The sequence below is a fragment of the Exophiala oligosperma genome (genome assembly GCF_000835515.1).
Source record: "Exophiala oligosperma strain CBS 72588 unplaced genomic scaffold supercont1.10, whole genome shotgun sequence".
In the NCBI taxonomy this organism is placed as follows: Eukaryota; Fungi; Ascomycota; class Eurotiomycetes; order Chaetothyriales; family Herpotrichiellaceae; genus Exophiala; species Exophiala oligosperma.
In genome coordinates, this window is record NW_015622827.1 from 130,256 (window position 1) to 145,614 (window position 15,359).

The 15,359-nt window shown below is 51.0% G+C and overlaps 6 protein-coding genes across 6 annotated transcripts; 2 read left to right on the forward strand and 4 right to left on the reverse strand.

The window, feature by feature from the left end:
* Nucleotides 1-2,569: 2,569 nt before the first annotated feature.
* On the reverse strand, nucleotides 2,570-5,640 carry PV06_09247 (uncharacterized protein). The gene has a single exon (XM_016410675.1). It carries the CDS (start codon nucleotides 5,159-5,161, stop codon nucleotides 3,335-3,337), a length of 1,827 nt encoding a protein of 608 aa, XP_016258482.1. The 5' UTR covers nucleotides 5,162-5,640; the 3' UTR covers nucleotides 2,570-3,334.
* Nucleotides 5,641-6,647: 1,007 nt separating this feature from the next.
* PV06_09248 (uncharacterized protein) lies at nucleotides 6,648-7,698 on the forward strand. Its single transcript, XM_016410676.1, has 2 exons — nucleotides 6,648-6,786; nucleotides 6,851-7,698. Exons 1-2 carry the CDS (start codon nucleotides 6,685-6,687, stop codon nucleotides 7,445-7,447), a joined length of 699 nt encoding a protein of 232 aa, XP_016258483.1. The 5' UTR covers nucleotides 6,648-6,684; the 3' UTR covers nucleotides 7,448-7,698.
* PV06_09249 (uncharacterized protein) lies at nucleotides 7,687-9,032 on the reverse strand. Its single transcript, XM_016410677.1, has 4 exons — nucleotides 8,778-9,032; nucleotides 8,434-8,716; nucleotides 8,149-8,286; nucleotides 7,687-7,927 (listed from the first exon to the last, which is right to left on the reverse strand). The coding sequence occupies exons 1-4, from the start codon at nucleotides 8,825-8,827 to the stop codon at nucleotides 7,892-7,894; spliced, it is 507 nt and encodes a 168-aa protein (XP_016258484.1). The 5' UTR covers nucleotides 8,828-9,032; the 3' UTR covers nucleotides 7,687-7,891.
* Nucleotides 9,033-9,692: 660 nt separating this feature from the next.
* On the forward strand, nucleotides 9,693-10,376 carry PV06_09250 (uncharacterized protein; the record flags this gene model as incomplete). The annotated part of the gene is made up of 1 exon (XM_016410678.1): nucleotides 9,693-10,376. The coding sequence occupies exon 1, from the start codon at nucleotides 9,867-9,869 to the stop codon at nucleotides 10,374-10,376; it is 510 nt and encodes a 169-aa protein (XP_016258485.1). The 5' UTR covers nucleotides 9,693-9,866.
* Nucleotides 10,377-10,440: 64 nt separating this feature from the next.
* On the reverse strand, nucleotides 10,441-12,272 carry PV06_09251 (uncharacterized protein). The gene has a single exon (XM_016410679.1). It carries the CDS (start codon nucleotides 12,083-12,085, stop codon nucleotides 10,616-10,618), a length of 1,470 nt encoding a protein of 489 aa, XP_016258486.1. The 5' UTR covers nucleotides 12,086-12,272; the 3' UTR covers nucleotides 10,441-10,615.
* Nucleotides 12,273-13,109: 837 nt separating this feature from the next.
* Nucleotides 13,110-14,010, reverse strand: PV06_09252 (uncharacterized protein; the record flags this gene model as incomplete). The annotated part of the gene is made up of 3 exons (XM_016410680.1): nucleotides 13,110-13,416; nucleotides 13,468-13,748; nucleotides 13,804-14,010. 3 exons carry the CDS (start codon nucleotides 14,008-14,010, stop codon nucleotides 13,110-13,112), a joined length of 795 nt encoding a protein of 264 aa, XP_016258487.1.
* Nucleotides 14,011-15,359: the final 1,349 nt, after the last annotated feature.

Sequence of the window (15,359 nt, forward strand, 5' to 3'; positions counted from 1 at the left end):
TGCCTTGCAAAGGCTCTGACGATTGCCCGAAACTTCTTGACGGACTCAAATTATACCTAAAAATAGGCAGGCAAGAAACAAAGTGGCTGCCTGTCAAGCACTTGGAGCCGCGGCACAACCAGCTCCATGTGCTACAGACAGACTCAGGCTTGACTTTTTTCAGCAGGTCTTGAGCTATCGATTCGACATACTAGCACACCCATGTAATAGCCGACGCATGTCGGGAGATGCGTATACTCCAATCGACCCCGGTACTATCGAGAGCTAAGACTGCGTGCCGCAATGATCGCTCCGCAAGTTCCCCTCCCTACAATGTCCATGACGAGGTATACGAGACACGAGTACCACCCAACCCGAGGAAGATCGCGGTAGGTCTCGTGAAGAATACTAGATTCGGTCGCAGCACCTCAGGTTCCTAAAAGTATACAAACTTGCTTCCCAGTCACAGGTGAACTCTTATATTCATTCCCACACTTTTCCCTCCATTCTTGGGTGTTACTTGCATCTTGAAACAGAGGTGGGCAATATGATGCACTTTAACCTCAACCTAGCGGCCTTGTGCTCTTTGATTTTGATACTTGAACTTTCTCTTGCTCAGAAACTTCCTCAGGTTGACCTCGGATACGAAGTTCACCAAGCAATCGCTTTCAACGTACAGTACATCCCCATCTACTTCCACTGAATCCTGCATGTTAACACCATTCCAGGAATCAGGCCAGTTGTACAACTTCAGCAATATCAGATACGCACAGCCTCCAGTAGGCAAGTTGCGCTTTGCCGCTCCTGTACCTCCTCAAGGACGTAACCCGAACGTACAGAATGGCAACTCTACGCCTATCTGTCCGGTCGCATGGCCAACATGGGAACTGATTTCGGCGGGGTTTGTTGCATCCTTCATAGAGGGAAACGCCACTAGCTTCAACTACACCGAAGCAGAGCAGGAACTTCAACTGTATCTAGCAGCAAATGGCAACTCGAGTTACACCCCTACCCCCCGAGAGACCGAGGATTGCCTGTTCCTTGATGTCATTGTGCCCAAGGCCGTCTTTGACGGTGCCCACGGTGCTCGGCGACGACGCCAGAATGGTGGTGCCAGCGTACTGGTCTGGTAAGAAAATATCCCTCCCCTCCTTTCCTTTACTTTTCCACCGTCACATCCTGACTTTGACCCAATACAGGATCTATGGCGGAGGCTACGTAGGAGGCGACAAGTCCTCATCCAACCCGTCTGGTCTGATAAAGTCGAGCCAAGCGAACGGAGACCCGGGGCTCATCTTCGTCGCCATGAACTACCGCCTTGGAGCACTCGGATGGCTCTCGGGGCCGACCTTCCAGTCCGCCGGCGGCGTCTCCAACGCGGGCCTGTACGACCAGCGCCTCGCCCTCGAATGGGTGCAGAAATACATCCACCTGTTCGGCGGTGACCCTTCCAAAGTCACGGTGATGGGTGAGTCGGCGGGTGGCGGCAGCATCGAGCACCAAATGACGGCGTACGGAGGTCAAAGGCCCGTTCCATTCTCCCGGGCGATCCTACAGTCGCCCGGGTTTCTCCCGACGACGTCCCAGTTCGTGCAGGAAAACACGACGAACCTGTTCCTCAAGTACCTCAACGTCTCGTCGATCGAGGAAGCCCGGAACGCGTCCTCCCTCGCCGTGATGACCGCCAACTACAACCTCATCACCAACGCGCAGTACGCCTCGTACGCCGTCGGGCCCGTCGTGGACGGGACCTTTGCGCCCAACCTGCCGGGGATCGCGTTCCTGAACGGGGCGTACACCAAGAACCTCACCGTCATGGCGGGCCACAACACGAACGAGGCACCCGCCTTCACCCCCCCGTTCATCGGGACCGACGCCGAGCTCGCGGGGTACCTCAGGACCGCCTTCCCCACGATCGCCACCCCGGTGGTCGACTACATCGTCCACACGCTGTACCCGTTGTCCAGCTACCCGGCCCCGATCGACCGCACCATGGCCTTGATCAACGAACTCCTCTTCCAGTGCAACACCGACTACGTGGCCCGCGCGTACGGCAACAGGACGTACAACTACCAGTTCGAGGTCTTCCCGGCCCTGCACGGCTACGACGTCCCTTACTCGTTCTACAACGGCCAGGCCACCAACGTCAGTGCCGACATGGTCGCCCCCGTCGCCCGCGCCATGCAGTCCTACCTCGTCAACTTCGCCATGACGGGGGACCCCAACGGCCCCGGGCTGCCGTACTTCCCCGTGCAGGGCAACAACGCGACCGAGATGGGATTGAACGCCACCCTCCTCTCCGCGACGGCCGGGGCCACGCCGGACGTCATGGTCCAGCGTGACCCCACCGTCGGCGCGAGGTGTGCCTGGCTACAAAAGGCCTTGTACTCGTGACGACAAGGCATTGAGAAAGTGTGACAACGACAACTCGCGGGACCGGTAATGGTCAAGAATCGGAAAGAGTGATTAGAAAACAGAAAGGCCTTTGTGCGCGTGTGAAATGAGGAAACGACAACGATACTCTGGAAAGAGAACGATACGAGTAGTAATTCGAAATCTGGGCAGAGACTAATGTGAGATGATTTGCGTGAGCAAGAATGCTCGAGGCAGTAGAGCCAGCTAGATAACTTGTGTGACCTGTTGGACTCACGACCAGAGCGTTTTTACAGTAGTATATCGTGAGGTTACTCGCTATCATACAATTGAAAATGAAAATGACATCTTTTTGGGGGGAGGTCTCATCATGTCGGTTAGAGGTCATTGCTCTCGGAGGATATGTCCGGTATAATTTCATTCATCGTCCCAGAAACCAGGAAAAAAGACAAAAGAACAGAAAAGAAAAAAATCCGTCTCCGTTCTTCAAAATCTCAGTCAAAAAAAATGTGTGTCAATGACGGTGTACTCTCCGAGGCCACCATACCGGGGCCATGAGAATGTAGATGTAAATGCCATGATATGCTGAATGCCTTGCGATTATAGGGCGAACAAAAAGCTTTTTCAGCTCCGCAAGGGTAGAAAGATGGCAAAAATTGGGGGTGTGCGTCATTTGGTAACAGTGCAATGCCTTTTTGTGTGTCCTGATGACACAGGTCTGTTGGTGGTCCTCGATATTGACTTGACCTTGGGTGGTCTGTAGCACATGTGAGACAGAATGTTCGCCTATCCAGGGGGTGCATGACATAATAAAGGACGATGCGGATTTGATCAGACCCCCTTAGGAGTTCGGGAAATCTCTGTGGGCCTCTCCGGCGAGCGAAAAGTTGTAACACAGGATTTCAAGACGTGATGTTTTCGGGCTGGACATTTCTTGGTCTAGTACAGATATATCTCTCGGCATCAGGCGGTGTCGTACTCTTCATTGGATTTCCCCCAGGTACGTCTCAAGGGTAAACATTGGTGGCAAGGGAACATTCGTCCTCGGTGGTCCTGGAGTGCCGTCTTCGGCTGCGTTGTTGTGGTCTGTTGCCTGACTGGTCCCTCGTGTTCTGGTCGGTAAGCTTCTCGGCCGGGCCCAGTCCTCACCAAAGCCACCGGAGCTTGCCGATGCAGGTGTCGACTCTCGGGTGGAATGTTTCGTGCCGGACGAGCTCAACGGGCTACGTTGGATTTCTTCACCAGTTTCCATAAAGCGAGGGTTTTGCTGCATCTGCTGATGATCGCTCAGTGCTTCTCGCCAACTGGTCCGCCACGCTTGCTTCAAGGGTTCATACCATAGGAATTGCTGCATGGCATGGCTGATTGCGGACCACGACCTAGCTTCTGGGAATTTCTCGAAGAAGGTCTGGCACAGCCACAGGCTCTCGTGACTCAAGTCGTGGTCCAATTTCCACGATGCGATCACGATCATCCAGATCCATATCAGGCAAGCCCTCTCGGCAGCGTTCCGGCAAGGCGTAAATCGGAGGGATCTGGTCAGCTCCTGTCGGGCTCCGCGGTAAGGCGTTATCTTCGCCGATATGCCGGCCGGACTGTGTATATCGAAGCAGAAAAGGATGATGGCAAGGCAGATGTTCTTCTCCAGACTGTGCACCGTGGAAGCTGACGCGTGGAGGCATGAGCACGTGTCGAAGATGTCTTGATAGTCTTGTCCATCTGGGATGGGATCATTGATTAACGGAAGGTGTAGGTTGTTTTCCTTGGCCAGAGCGAAACGGTTCACTCTAGACAGTATCTCGACCACGTCCACGCCAAGGGTTCCTTGATATGCCAGTGACTTGAATCCATCGGGAAGGGTGCCAATAAGTTCCAGCATGTCTGAGTCAAACGGATGTTGAGGATATATCCTGTTTTGTTTCCGTTTAGCCAACGGGAATATAGACTGTGCACCCGTTTCCAGCATCCAGAAATAATCGAATTGGATCAGATAGGCCTTGACCAATCCACGGCAACCAAGTTTGTCCAAACCGCCCTTTCTGGCCACCACTAGGGCCAAGCCCTTCCGGTGTGCAATATTGTCGCTTCCATCAAGGACGTCAAGCGCCGCCAGTGCCAGTACTGTCATCAATGTAGCATCATCTGGTCGTTCATCTGGACGTTTATCCTGCTTGGAGAGATGCTCGCTTAAGACGGCAATGGCCTTGCGCCTATGAAAATCAACTTCTCGAGAAAATGGCATGATTGGATTCTGGCGCTTCTCCAGATAGGCTTGAGACAGTGCAACAGCGCCATGGAATGCACTTTCATGATTGAGAATTAATGGGTACACCCACGTCATCATCGGGTTGACAGTGTTCATGGCCATCAATAGTGGTTCGTGTAATGGACTCAAAACCTGCGTATAGTAGTCGAGCGCCGTTCTGACGCAAGGGGTGCGTTGGCCCGGCAAGACGTCAAAGGGATCGGTGCGAATGCCATTGAAATTCATCTCCAAGGGAGAGGGTGTTTGTAGGAATGAAAGGGTCTGCGGTGTTGCTGGAGATTGCGTTTGTGACCTCTTTAGCCGCCGCCGGTCCACGGAGGAAACTTCACTGCCCTCGCTGCCTCGTCCGGCGGCTTCGTTGGCAGCCAAAGGGGATCTTTGCGGTAGTGCATAGCGAGGCTGTTTTTGCTGACGAACCGATGTTCTGTATTTGCTAGAGATATGAGATTTCACAGCGCGTCGGTGGGACGCACTGTGGTTCGGAGTGTTTTGATAATCTACAAATGTGAAGCTGTTGGCAGCATTGTCGTTTGAGTTCGCCATTGAATGAAGCCGGTAGTTGTGATCATGCTTTCGCTGAATTGCCGAGTCATTGACGAAAGTTCCAAGGCCCTCGCAGACGATGGGAGAGTGATTGGGGGGATGGCGAGTAGTGGCGACAAGATGAGAAACGTGATGTGGTGTGACCAATTGAAAGTTCAAGTCAAGCGCGACGGCGTCCTCTACGGTCCAGCTATCAATCCGTCCGAGTCAGGGAACAACGTGGTATTGGATATTCCGTGAACAAGAAGATAACGTTTGGTGGCCGCTTAACATGTCGTCTGTGGTGCCATTGCGGGATGCACAGGGTTCAGATGTCACTGGTAAGCGGCTGACAGGTCCCCCGCAGTTGTCGAGTCGACAGAAGAGAGTTTGCGTTGTTGAGGTTGAACAGAAAACAGAGAATGATTGGCGAGAGGTGAGCCGAGTTCGCCGGTAAGCTGGGATGCAGCAGTGGCCCTGCAGATGGAAGAACAGGGTGGAGGTTGAAACAATGCGACAGGGTCGCTGAGGAGGTGAAAGTTAACTCGTCAATAGCTGATTTCAGTTAGAGCCCGCCAAGACACTAGGCACCGGCTATCTGGAAAGCCATTCGAATACGGAATAGTCCCATACTAGGAAGCATTCCTTGGTTGCTGCCAACACAGCATGTCTTGGGTGTTTCCAGGATCCGGGGTCTAGCAGCAAGGCCTGAGTCTTCGTGTTTCTCTCTCCCCTCCTCTTCTGTTGTTTTTGGACATCAAGTCCAGCCCATATCGGCCGCCATACAGTGCGAGGTGTGGTTGACGGCTGCGAGCTGAGGCCATGTAAAACTAAGCCGGCGATAGTGTAGTTCGTCCGAAAACTCCGATTTGGTTTCTGCCCCTGAGGGTGAGTACGGAGTGTCCACGGAGCACGCGATATCTGGTTGACTTTGCAAAAATATCATGTAGAACTGAGGTGAAACAATTTTACGGTGTTGCTTTTATTCATCGATGCTGCCATCCCTAGAGCCAAGGCTTGGACATTCCATTTCCATCTTTTGAGTTGCAAAAGGACGGGCTCCAACGCACAAGCTTCGTTTGCCTCACAGCCAACCCATGGAATGCCGAATTTGGTAAGCAGTGGCCTAACTTGATTGGGGTAATACGAAGCATATTACCGATTGGATGATGGGTGTTGAAGTCGCACCGTGGCTCTTGCTTGAGCCTACCAATTGATGAGCTAAGCTGTATGTCCTCTGGCTTGCAGTTGCAGTGGCCATTCGATTACGGAAGAAGATTTTGATGGCGAAGAACATGGGTTGTGAAAGCTTATGTAAAAATTCATCAGTTGCCGTTTCCGCCTGAATAGGATTCCCCAAGCAGCCCTCTGAACCGTAGGGAGTCAACATGTGAAAACATCTTAGGTTCAAAAAGGTTCTGTAGGCCCTAGTCGTGTATTATGATGTCTTCTCCGAGCGCACGTTCTCAAAAAGCCAGATCTCTTTTTTCGTAGATCCCTCGCAATAATTCAGGAAGCGACTTTCAAGGTACAACACAGCGGCGATGGAATTCTCTTTCACTCTCGACCAAACAAAGGCAACAGGCCCGGAAGGATCGTATCTTGGTCTCAAGCCACCATCGGATTCATCATCAAGCTCACCTGATGTATGTACCATGCCAAATCCCCTCCGACGCCTGGTCACACTGTGGCTGACCTTATGCCATTTAGAGCCTCGACAATCCCTTGTTGACCATGAATACCCTGTCCCCTGGACTTGACCCTATGCGCCAGACATGGGATGCTGTCGACTTTGACCTCTTCGATTCATTTGCAGACTGCGGCAGTCTATGTTTGAGTCCGAGAGAGCAGCTGCCGTCCACAACCTCAAAGAATGGACCGGTGCCACCTTCGAAAGCCAAGCGGCGAGCGCAGAATCGAGCGTCCCAACGGGCATTCCGTGAACGCAAAGACCGACATGTCAAGGGTTTGGAGTATCAGCTCGAAACTCTGAATGAAAAGCACCAAGACCTCCTCACTTCTTACTCCAAACAAGCCGAAATCATCACGCTGCTCTACAAGCGCATCAAGGATCTTCAAACGGAGATTAGAACGATCAAACTGACTAATGATCCAAGTGGAGGCAGCCAGTCCATGAACTACAAGCACACACCAGACTGCTTCGACGCCTTCGCCTTTGGTGGAAATCCGGGCTCGATGTTGTTCAGTGCCGACGGTTTCAACTTGGACGAGGTCGGTCAGGGCTCTCTGGACCAGAAGCCGGCTGAAAGTGAGAGTCTGCCGTTGTTCGAGGATCTGCTGCGATAGTCACGATGAACGATCTCGGTTTTGCTATGTTTTGGGGCACTAAGTTCCATTGTTTCACGCAAAATATCTGTAATGCAACACGTCACTTTCACAAGGTAGCGGAGCATCTTGGCCCAGGTGCTGTGAACATACAGTAGTGTCCAGGTGAATTGGGTCGCCTTTGATCGATATGGGAGTTTGACGATGCTCTGGACATTAGCTTGATTGATTTGATAACCAATGCACGTTCATTAGTCACGCCAGATATCAAGGCAGATTGCTGAATGTTGACAATTGTTGGTTTCTATGATCTTATTTATGACAAAGTATGCATATGTTCAAGGGGTCAGCTGAAGCGCGGATCTATCCACTTCAGAGTTTTTAGTCGATTGATGATCATACCCGTATGCACATGGAGCTCTTGGGCACTACGGAGGCAGATGGACAGCAATGCCCTTTCTGCTATCACAGCTTAGCAAGAACGGCCTGGGCGCTGGAGACCTGTTGATTGAGTACGGTCAGCATATCATACTTGACAACGCACGGTGTTTCCGATGAAGAAGCTAAGGTGGTGCAACAGCATCCACTATATGCCAGTAGCTTGGCCGTATGCAACCTGACCTTGTGGACAGTACACAAGCCATCACGTTCCGGGAAAACGGGGACGTTATGGTTACATTCCATAAGGCTTGCAAAGGACGGTTCTGGGCAGGCAAACTCACTGTAACATCACGACCAGGCTCCTTTTCCGCATAGACGACCTTGCCATGGTCAATGACGATAGCATATCTGGCGGTGCGCTCGCCGAGGTTCCAGCCTATCGATTTCGAGAACTTGGCTTCGGGGTCGCTTAGGAAGAGCTATACAGATTTTATCAAGTCAGCCATCTGCAATCTCTTTTTTCGCACTCTTCGATTCTTTTACAGTGTGCAGAGCGTAGTATATCTGTCTGCCAGTAGGGGTGTGTGTGTGTGTGTGTGTGTGTGTGTGTGTATGCTTGTACTCACAATATCCTCCTCGCGGTTCTTGATACCATTAGCCTTGCTCCACGCGTCCATGACAAATGCATCATTGAAAGCCAGCACCGCCACGATGTCGACTTTCTTGCCCTTGATCTTGTCCAAATTCTCAATGTATCCGGGAAGGTGCCGCACGGAACAGCCGGGAGTGAAGGCACCGGGGACGGAGAAGAGGACGACCTTCTTGTCTTTCCATTCTTTTGAGGCAGCGTAATTCTGGGGGATACCACAGGCAGTTATGGCGGCGCTCTCATCTGTGTAAGGCACGTATCTATACAGATCTTTCAGTACTGTCCTTCGGCGAGGGGAGGGCAATGGGCGTCGGTGCTTACGAGAAGACGACGTCGTCGGGGAAGCTATCCCCTGGCTTGAGACCGGACATGGTGAGGGCAAAGGGTACTGTTTTGAATGTGATGGGGTTTGTACAGGTACAAAAGAGAGATCGCACTTGGAGGGTTTCTAAAGGACACCGAGTGAATACCTATCTCTGGTATGTACTCGGAACAGGAGTCGGAACGAAAATGTCGGAATCTACAGGCTTCTTGGTTCAGGTACGAGTACGCGCGAATTCGACTGCGACTCTTTGACCCCACGTTTGTTTACTAAAAGGAGGGGCAGCACCTCTCTTGTATTGTACGACGTTCGATCTTATCTGATCCGAGGTCTTCGCATCTCTCTCTATGATCACGCTGCTTTTTTTCACCTTGTGCCGCCTCTTTTACAACCCTGTTTCTATTCGGGAATGTCTTCGTTTCCGCTTTTCATTGTATAACCGTCCACTAGCCACCCAAAATAGTACGGGAATCACGGCTGGTCTCCTCATCAAGCGTCTAGTCTACTTTTTCCTCATGAAACCCCCCGAATACAGGCAAGACATTCACTTATTGTGGCTACTCAAGGTACGTTCATGCTGGCCGACCACCAAATGACAAGCGACTGTTCGACTCGTGCGACCTGGACGAGCCAGTCTTGCCGCTTTTCCCCCGGTCGAACAGCGAGTGGCGAAGGTGGATGAGACCGTGTACAGTACGTAGAAGCAACCTTTTGGAAATGGGCCAACGTTGGTCACGGTGGATCTGATCGGCTACAAGGGGTACGGAAACCTTCCAAAATGAGTACTATAGATCAGAAAGAGAGAGAGAGCGCGAGAGAGGCACACACATGCAAAGGCTTGTGACGTATAAAAAGATGAACCGTACGTCGCTTGTAAGCAAGGGTCTCTTCTTTCTCATCTTACCACACAACCCATCATCTCCATACATACATATATACATACCTACCTACCTCCTTTTAGCTAGGGAACTAGCCTCAGCCCAATTGTCACACAACACTCACACACACACACATTACACATTGTATATTGCAAGTTCCGTTCATCGTAAGCGTCTCCTGGACCACGGTTCCGACCCCCAAAAAAAGAGATGGCCTCTCTCAAACCTCCCTTCACCCTCGCGACGGCCAAGGAGAAGGTCAAGTTCGCCCAGAACATGTGGAACACCTGTAACCCGAGACAGGTCTCCAACGGCTACACGCCCAACTCGATCTGGCGCAACCGGGACCAGTTCCTCGTGGGGACCGAGAAGATCGTCGAGTTCCTCACCAAGAAGTGGGAAAAGGAGGCCAACTACCGTCTTCGCAAGGAGCTGTTCGCCTTCACCGACGACAAGATCGCCGTCCAGTTCTGGTACGAGTACCAGGACCGGCACGACGGCATGAAGTGGAAGAGGACGTACGGTCTGGAGGACTGGACCTTTGACCGGGACACGGACAAGATGAGGAAGCGACAGATGAGCGCCAACGACATCGTCCTGGGCCGGGGCGGCGACGGGGTGGCCGTGCCCGAGGAAGGAATCCAGGGACGATGGTACGTCGACGGCGTCGACGTGGACGACGAGAGTGTGACGCAAAAGATTACAGAGGCTCACTGGTGATCGCAAAACCGATTCGGTGCAACAAATGTACGTAGTTGCTACTTGGTGAAACGGACTGGAAAAATTCGATGACAAATGGCATATTTTCATTTTGTATTAATCAACCATTGACACCAAGGCCATAAGCATAAAAACATCAGTAAGGATCGTCAGGTCGTCATAACACATCGCTAAATACAAAGTTTCTCATATGCGCCCTACTGGGCACACTTCAATTTGTGCAGGCTGCGGTGGCCCTTTTATAGCTCGGGGTCTTCAGCGATAAAGAATGAAGTGTGTCTCGGCTCCTCATCCTCGACAAAAGGTGCCAGTCTGGCCTTGAACTCTTCCAGATCCATGTTGTCCTCGGCAACGGATGGAGCACCAGGAGTTTTCGGAGGAATCAGCACCACAGGCACCACATGCATGACACCGTCAGCGGCAATGCCATCAAGGACGCTTACTCGAGTGAATCCATTGATCTTCATGGTGATGAGTCGGCCGTAACGTGCAATGTCGATGCTCAAGCTCTTATCCTCGAGACCAGTGGGCAGGTCAACATGAATGAATCCTTTTGGAACCTTGTGATGTGGAGGGTGTGACTCGGAACCAAGCTTATAGATCGCATCAGAATATAAAGTAATGTCATCGGCTGCATGGTACAGCAACAGAGCCTTAAGATACTTCAGACCGAACCTGCTGAACAGGAAAGCATTGATCTTTGGTCCGAGTCTCTTGAAAGCGAAATTAGATGGGGCGAACAAGGTACCACCCTTATGGCTTGAAGTGTCATTGAAGGCAGGATATAGGCCGGTCTTCTCAAGAGCTAGATCCAAGGTGCTGAACTCGCCAGGAAGTGCAGACAGGATATCGACAACTTTTGGCGGCGGGAAAAGGAAGCTGTCGAGGCCATGGATAACACCATTAGTACCAAAAATATCAATCGCCACAACTCGGGCATAGAAGTTGAGGGTCAAGCCTCTCAGTGATACTTGGCTAGAAATCCGCTGCGGGACGTCGCCAATGTATTCAGCCTGGAGAGCGGTTGGAATGGTGCGGCTGACCAAAACACGACCTGCAGGGTAGAACTCTTCGGAGATGTGGTATGTCAAAAGCTTCCTGAGGAACTCCTTCGGTGGCTTCGGTGCATGTTTCGGGATCTTTTCAAAGGCATGGTCCGTAGGTGCAAAGAGAGTATAGTTTGCCTTGGTTCCGTTGAGAAGCTCAACCAAGTCCGGGAACTCATCGATAGCTGCAGCAAGCTTGGTGGTATATTTGCTCTTGGAGATCAACTGATAGACAGTCTCGTTGGGTGGTCCATGGTGAGGATGGTCTGGCTTCTTGGGCTTCTTGCCCGGCTTGCCGGGACGGTGATGGGGGGGCCCATGATGAGGAGGATGCTCAAGCAGGTCGAGATCATGCTCGGCACTGTCTAACCATGCATCGCCTGCAAAGGCATTTTGAAACTGTTCGCCATATTTGATGGCAGCTTCTTCTGTGGATTCCACCACCTCTTCAAACTTGTGCTTTGCACAATGTGCAGCTTTCAAGAACTCTCCCTCGAGGTCCTCCCAAAACGACTCGGCTTTGTGAACCTTGTACCAAAAGGGGTGCTCAGGGGGTTGTTCAACTTCCTGATTCTCTAAGGACAGTGATTCGAGAGTCGCTTGGTCTGGGATGACAAAGGCCGAGGCCAAGGCGGCCGTCGAGAGTATCGAAAGAACTCTCATTGCGGATCAGGTGGATCGGCCAGCAGGGAGATGTTCTAGGGAGATGTTCTTGATGAAGGGAGGTAGGATGGTAGGAGAGGAAGAGGGAAATGGTAGCAGAGGATAAGTCTTGAGCAGGCAGAAGCCAAACAGGTGATGCTTATGTACAATGAGTAGTGACGGCAGAGAAAGTGAGTCTATGACATACTCCGTACAGAGAGATGCATTACGCGGCGGCGGATGGAAGTGCCCAGTGCAGTAGTTGTGACGGTGCTCCGTGAAGTGGGGGAACCACTAGTGGCTTGTCTTGTAGCTACGACAACTTCCTCACCACAGCTACCAGCACTTATCACAGCTTATCGCGACTTATCGGTTGGTCTGTACTCCGGACTCCGACAAGTCGATCCATTGTACAAGTACATAATTTTGTCTGGGGATCGGAAACCCGTACACAATACCATGGATGTTACTACATGTCCATGTTCTGTCTCAGGTAGTGGTCCCTTTCATCATCAAGTACTTTCATTTGGATTTCCAAGGGGAAAATGCCCTTCTGTTTAAGTGGATGTCAAAATACCTTGACCGTCGCTTAATTATACTCTCTTCCCTCCAAAGCAGCCACCTCGTCCTGCATGATATTTCCATGCATATTTCCCTAGCCATGCCATTGTCTCTAACTAGTTAGTCGAATTGATTGCGACTTTATTGCGAGGAAGCTTGAAATTGAGGTCGAAGAAGCATATTCGCAAGATACAGTCGCATCTCCAATATGGCAAGGCTTTTCCATCACTCCAGGTAGAGACGCCAGAGCCTCCACTGTCTGATCATTGATATCGCCCAGGCCGCTAAAGCTTCCTCAAGGCGCCAAGTGGAAAACTCAGAGACTTTCCTCTCTAAAGCCCGTTCGGTGTGGGAGGAGGAAGATATGATCAAGTGGTGGTTTCACTGCGATATGGATGCTCGACCCTCAACAGGGTAAAATGAGCTCTACCTAGCCATCTCGGAACCTATGGCAGTTATCTTCCCCACGCCAACGTTAAAGAGCTTACATCTCGCTTACTGGAATCATGGTTCCCTTCCTTCCGTTCATCATCTTCATCCAGTCGTCACCATTCATGGCCCATTTGCAATACTGCTGCAGTTTTTCTGGGATGAGTTTCTCTCGGCCGATTTCTGTCATACGCGCAATGAATGGGACTAGGCGAGCATCTAGAGCAGTGGGATTCTCTCCAAATATCCGTCTCTGCGGGTCTGCGACTCGGTCATGTAGTGCTTCAAGCAGCTCACGTACCTTCGTTTCGTTCTTAGCTATCTCCGAGGGCATCAATCCCTTGACCTTGTCATTCTCGAATCTGTAAGTTGCTTAGCACTCACGCTACCTCAGAGTAGCACCGGCCGCCTACAATGTTTTCTTGAATTCCATGGCTGTTCGATGCCGGTCCGAGATGGAGGGGTCATCAAGACGCCTCTGTACTGCTTCCACAAGTTTCTGCGCGATCTGCGGGCGACCAGGAAACGACAAGGAGAAGTAGTTGAGTGCGTGGAGGTCGGTAAGAAAGTTTTCAATCTCCTCTTTGTACTGGCTAGGAATGAGGCTTGGGTATCTCGAAGCCATATACAAGGTCATTTCCAGGCTGTCTGTAATCGGACCTTCCTGGCCAGCCGGAGTCAGCAGCACAGGAACCTAGAGTTGGCTCGTCATACATTAAATCTGATATTTTGCAGAGACATTTTCGTACCTGGCCTAACTTGTTGACGTTACAAAGAAAATGTTCAGCAAGCTGTTCTTCGTGGTAAATATCAATGACCTGCATAGCCACGTTCATCTCAGAATCGCCGTTCTTCGGCTGTCCGTAGAATGACATTGTGTACAAGGCCATTAATGAGCAGATAGAGTATGGGTGGTAGTACAACTGAAAGTCTGTCATGAGGCTTGCCGCTGCCATGATGATTGCACTGGAAGAGGCGTTTGCTGGATCTCAGGACGATGGCTGATATGTGACAATGTGCTGTCAGAGAGAACGGCGAGTCTTGTGCAGCCAAAATAGCAAGATGTATATAGCGTAAGAATTCTGGAAAGTATTCACTCATTGACGCCCCTTGTCAGTGTTACTGATATTATACCAACCAGTTCCAGCAGGATACGGCGGGGAAGAAAAGGAAACGAGGATGGTCCAAATTAGTCCCAGGCCTCTCCAGCTGGAGAGCCCTGTCCTTTGGCACTAAGTTCTCTTGTCAGCTTTTTGTATCGTGCCATGGAGGCTACCGAGTCATTGAATCAATGCAGCCGGCTGGAGAAGACACAAAGGCTCCGTCTGAAGAGGGTGACCATGGCGGTTTCACATGCCGGGATTTCGCGAACGCACATCAGAATCTCTCCTGGATAACACGCGATTCTCTCTGATGGTCAAATTCCGGATATGGTGGTCAGAATTTCACATGTGAGATCTCGCCAGGAGAATAAGCGGACCGGCAGATGGAGAGGTTGTGGCAACGAAATCGACACTTGGAAGCGTGGAAATGCCCGATCATGATCATGAAGGAATCCGACAGATGCGTTCACGGAGTTCTTCCATTGCTAAAACATGAAGATAGCTCCCGAGGAGAACAGGCGTCATGAGGCAAGACCACTAAAGTTGCATTGTATCGGATACTGTTCCATACTCACAGCCACAACTTGGTGTTTCATAGTGTTGAGTTTAGAAAGATCATTCGGGCGAGCATGAACTTGTCTCATAAGGGTTAGAACGGAATTGTCGAAGCTCTGATCTCGACATCGATTTGCGGATAAATAACAAATCATCCGCCGAGGCACGAATGCTCAAACAACATACGGACGAGAAACACCTCGTCCATAGCCGCTTAAGCGTAACACAGCTGTATAATGATTGTGACAATAGATCTGGGCCTCCTTTTTGTTTGGTGTCTTTTTCTTGTTTTGAAGACGTTTGGATATCCTGGCCAAAGGCTCAAAGAGGGATCCAGGAGCGTTGTGAGCGATGACCAGCTATTGCCAACAGCCTTCTCTTTCTCTGCGCACTGCAGTTCGCACCTTCATGATTGTATCAAATATCATGGCGCAAGACTGGGGGCGCCGAGAATAGTGCCTGCCACACATGAAGATCTGTGTGTCTCAACATCCTCGCACCTGGCACCTTGCAACATCTCTGCTTCTTTGCCCTACTCAAGATACGTGCAAATGACAGAAGGGTGAGACGTTTTTTGCTGCCCAGAGTCGTTCTTTTTGGATTCCCATGCTTCTTTTTGGTTGTGATTGATTCTTGGACTTACCTCA

Coding starts and splice junctions, on each gene's coding strand:
- PV06_09247 (XM_016410675.1), bottom strand. CDS start 5,161: ATGGCGAACTCAAACGACAATGCTGCCAACAGCTTCACATTTGTAGAT.
- PV06_09249 (XM_016410677.1), bottom strand. CDS start 8,827: ATGTCCGGTCTCAAGCCAGGGGATAGCTTCCCCGACGACGTCGTCTTC. Junction 8,717..8,777: donor CCCGACGACGTCGTCTTCTC/GTAAGCACCGAC, acceptor AGATCTGTATAG/ATACGTGCCTTACACAGATG. Junction 8,287..8,433: donor AGAACCGCGAGGAGGATATT/GTGAGTACAAGC, acceptor AAATCTGTATAG/CTCTTCCTAAGCGACCCCGA.
- PV06_09251 (XM_016410679.1), bottom strand. CDS start 12,085: ATGAGAGTTCTTTCGATACTCTCGACGGCCGCCTTGGCCTCGGCCTTT.
- PV06_09248 (XM_016410676.1), top strand. CDS start 6,685: ATGGAATTCTCTTTCACTCTCGACCAAACAAAGGCAACAGGCCCGGAA. Junction 6,787..6,850: donor CATCATCAAGCTCACCTGAT/GTATGTACCATG, acceptor TATGCCATTTAG/AGCCTCGACAATCCCTTGTT.